Source organism: Oncorhynchus gorbuscha, linkage group LG21 (genome assembly GCF_021184085.1).
Source record: "Oncorhynchus gorbuscha isolate QuinsamMale2020 ecotype Even-year linkage group LG21, OgorEven_v1.0, whole genome shotgun sequence".
Lineage (NCBI taxonomy): Eukaryota > Metazoa > Chordata > Actinopteri > Salmoniformes > Salmonidae > Oncorhynchus > Oncorhynchus gorbuscha.
In genome coordinates, this window is record NC_060193.1 from 1,972,059 (window position 1) to 1,975,110 (window position 3,052).

General features: G+C 41.4%; 1 protein-coding gene across 1 annotated transcript in view; it reads left to right on the top strand.

Annotated features, from left to right (window-relative positions):
• The first annotated feature begins 437 nt into the window (after window positions 1-437).
• LOC124008829 (zinc finger protein basonuclin-2-like) overlaps window positions 438-3,052 on the top strand; it is a 15,768-nt gene continuing 13,153 nt past the window's right edge. Inside the window, exons 1-2 of the mRNA XM_046320400.1 lie at window positions 438-573; window positions 682-784. Of these exons, the coding sequence (XP_046176356.1) occupies window positions 544-573; window positions 682-784 (133 nt within the window). The 5' untranslated portion in view covers window positions 438-543. The remainder of the gene's footprint in view (window positions 574-681; window positions 785-3,052) is intronic.

Sequence of the window (3,052 nt, forward strand, 5' to 3'; positions counted from 1 at the left end):
GACTGGTCCACCTAGCTATCTGAAGATGAATGTACTAACTATGACTGGTCCACCTAGCTATCTGGAGATGAATGTACTGACTATGACTGGTCCACCTAGCTATCTGATGATGAACGGACTAACTTTAAGTCACTCTGGATAAGAGCATCTGCTAAACAACTAAATGGTTTACATACAGATCTCATATTACTACTGATGTTGTTTATTAAAAATGTAGTTATTTTTTACGTTTTGACTTTGGAAAACCTATCAGTACTATGTATTTATCAGAGAGGTGGATATGTATAATTTAACTATAAAAAAAGACATGATTAATTGTCTCTCTGAAATGAAACCATCATGTGATAGATTTTAAACCAAATACATGTCTGTCATTGAACCACACCATAGATAGCGAAAACAATACAAGCTAATTTACCAGCATGTCTGAAAATGGATATATATCATTTTGTTAATAAAGTTTTCATGTTTGAAATGGAATAGATAGTATATTCTGTTGTAATAATCTATTTCTACAGTCTTAAAGGTCAAAGATGGTGTAATATGGTGAAGATGTCTCCCAACTTGGACCAGGTATGCTGTGTCTGTAACTTTAACTCCCTCTTGTCCCACAAGCAGCTATAAAAGCATCTCTAAATGTAATCTTCTTCTTCGTCATCTCTTTTCCTCCTCGTTCCCCAGGTGATCAGATGTACCCAGGTGAACTGTACCTGTCAGTGTTTCAGACCAGCCAAGACCAACCTCAGGATATGTGACCACTGTAGACATGGCTGGGTAGCTCATGGTGAGCGTACGCACACACACACGCACACGCACGCACGCACGCACGCACGCACACGCACACTCACACTCACACTCACACACACATACACACACACACACACACACACACACACACACACACACACACACACACACACACACACACACACACACACACACACACACACACACACACACACACACACACACAGAGACACACACACACACACACACACACACACACACACACGCACACACACACGCACACGCACACTCACACTCACACACACATGGATAAAGACACACACACACTCACACACACACACACACACACACACACACACACACACACACACACACACACACACACACACACACACACACACACACACACACACACACACACAGAGACACACACAGAGACACACACAGAGACACACACACAGATGTTCTCTGTGATGTGAATCACACTGCTGCTTGCAACAGGTACATAGTGTGGATCCCAGCCTGTGGAATAAACGTTTGAGGGAGTTCCTCCCATCTCAACTTATCCTGGTATCGATGCTCCATGCTGTCAAAAACGAGTTTCATTTAAGAAGGCCACGAGTGGGGCTTTTTATTGCTCAATCTAATTTGTGCTGATTCTCAAAAAATGTCACAGGCCTAACGGACACATGCTCAAACTCGTCCACGTTTGAAAAAGGACCAATCTGTAGTTGCTACATCAATGTTTGGACTTGAAAATGATGGTTATATATATATATATGGATGGTCATATATATAACATATATATATATATATATATATGGTTATAACTATATATATATATATATAACTATAATATATAGTCCTGTATATATAACATGGTTATAACATATCCATTGATTGTTGAAGAATATAGTATATAAATGCCTCATGAGCTTCGTTCAACTGACAACCTAAAATATAAACTTGTTTTTCTCCAATGTTTGTAAACAGGGTCAATGTAAACAAACACTGTATAGCCTCATAACATGGTTATAACTATAATGTTGATGGATGGTCAGTCCTGTATAGCCTCATAACATGGTTATAACTATAATGTTGATGGATGGTCAGTCCTGTATAGCCTCATAACATGGTTATAACTATAATGTTGATGGATGGTCAGTCCTGTATAGCCTCATAACATGGTTATAACTATAATGTTGATATGATGGATGGTCAGTCCTGTATAGCCTCATAACATGGTTATAACTATAATGGATGGTCAGTCCTGTATAGCCTCATAACATGGTTATAACTATAATGTTGATGGATGGTCAGTCCTGTATAGCCTCATAACATGGTTATAACTATAATGGATGGTCAGTCCTGTATAGCCTCATAACATGGTTATAACTATAATGTTGATATCATGGATGGTCAGTCCTGTATAGCCTCATAACATGGTTATAACTATAATGTTGATATGATGGATGGTCAGTCCTTGCATCCACAGCCTATGAATCTATTAATCTAATTTGGGGCGGCAGGGTAGCCTAGTGGTTAGAGCGTTGGACTAGTAACCGGAAGGTTGCAAGTTCGAATCCCTGAGCTGACAAGGTACAAATCTGTCGTTCTGCCCCTGAACAGGCAGTTAACCCCACTGTTCCTAGACCAGTTAACCCACTGTTCCTAGACCAGTTAACCCACTGTTCCTAGACCAGTTAACCCACTGTTCCTAGACCAGTTAACCCCACTGTTCCTAGACCAGTTAACCCACTGTTCCTAGACCAGTTAACCCACTGTTCCTAGACCAGTTAACCCACTTTTCCTAGACCAGTTAACCCCACTGTTCCTAGACCAGTTAACCCACTGTTCCTAGACCAGTTAACCCACTGTTCCTAGACCAGTTAACCCCACTGTTCCTAGACCAGTTAACCCACTGTTCCTAGACCAGTTAACCCACTGTTCCTAGACCAGTTAACCCCACTGTTCCTAGACCAGTTAACCCACTGTTCCTAGACCAGTTAACCCACTGTTCCTAGACCAGTTAACCCCACTGTTCCTAGACCAGTTAACCCACTGTTCCTAGACCAGTTAACCCCACTGTTCCTAGACCAGTTAACCCACTGTTCCTAGACCAGTTAACCCACTGTTCCTAGACCAGTTAACCCACTGTTCCTAGACCAGTTAACCCCACTGTTCCTAGACCAGTTAACCCACTGTTCCTAGACCAGTTAACCCACTGTTCCTAGACCAGTTAACCCCACTGTTCCTAGACCAGTTAACCCACTGTTCCTAGACCAGTTAACCCCACTGTTCCTAG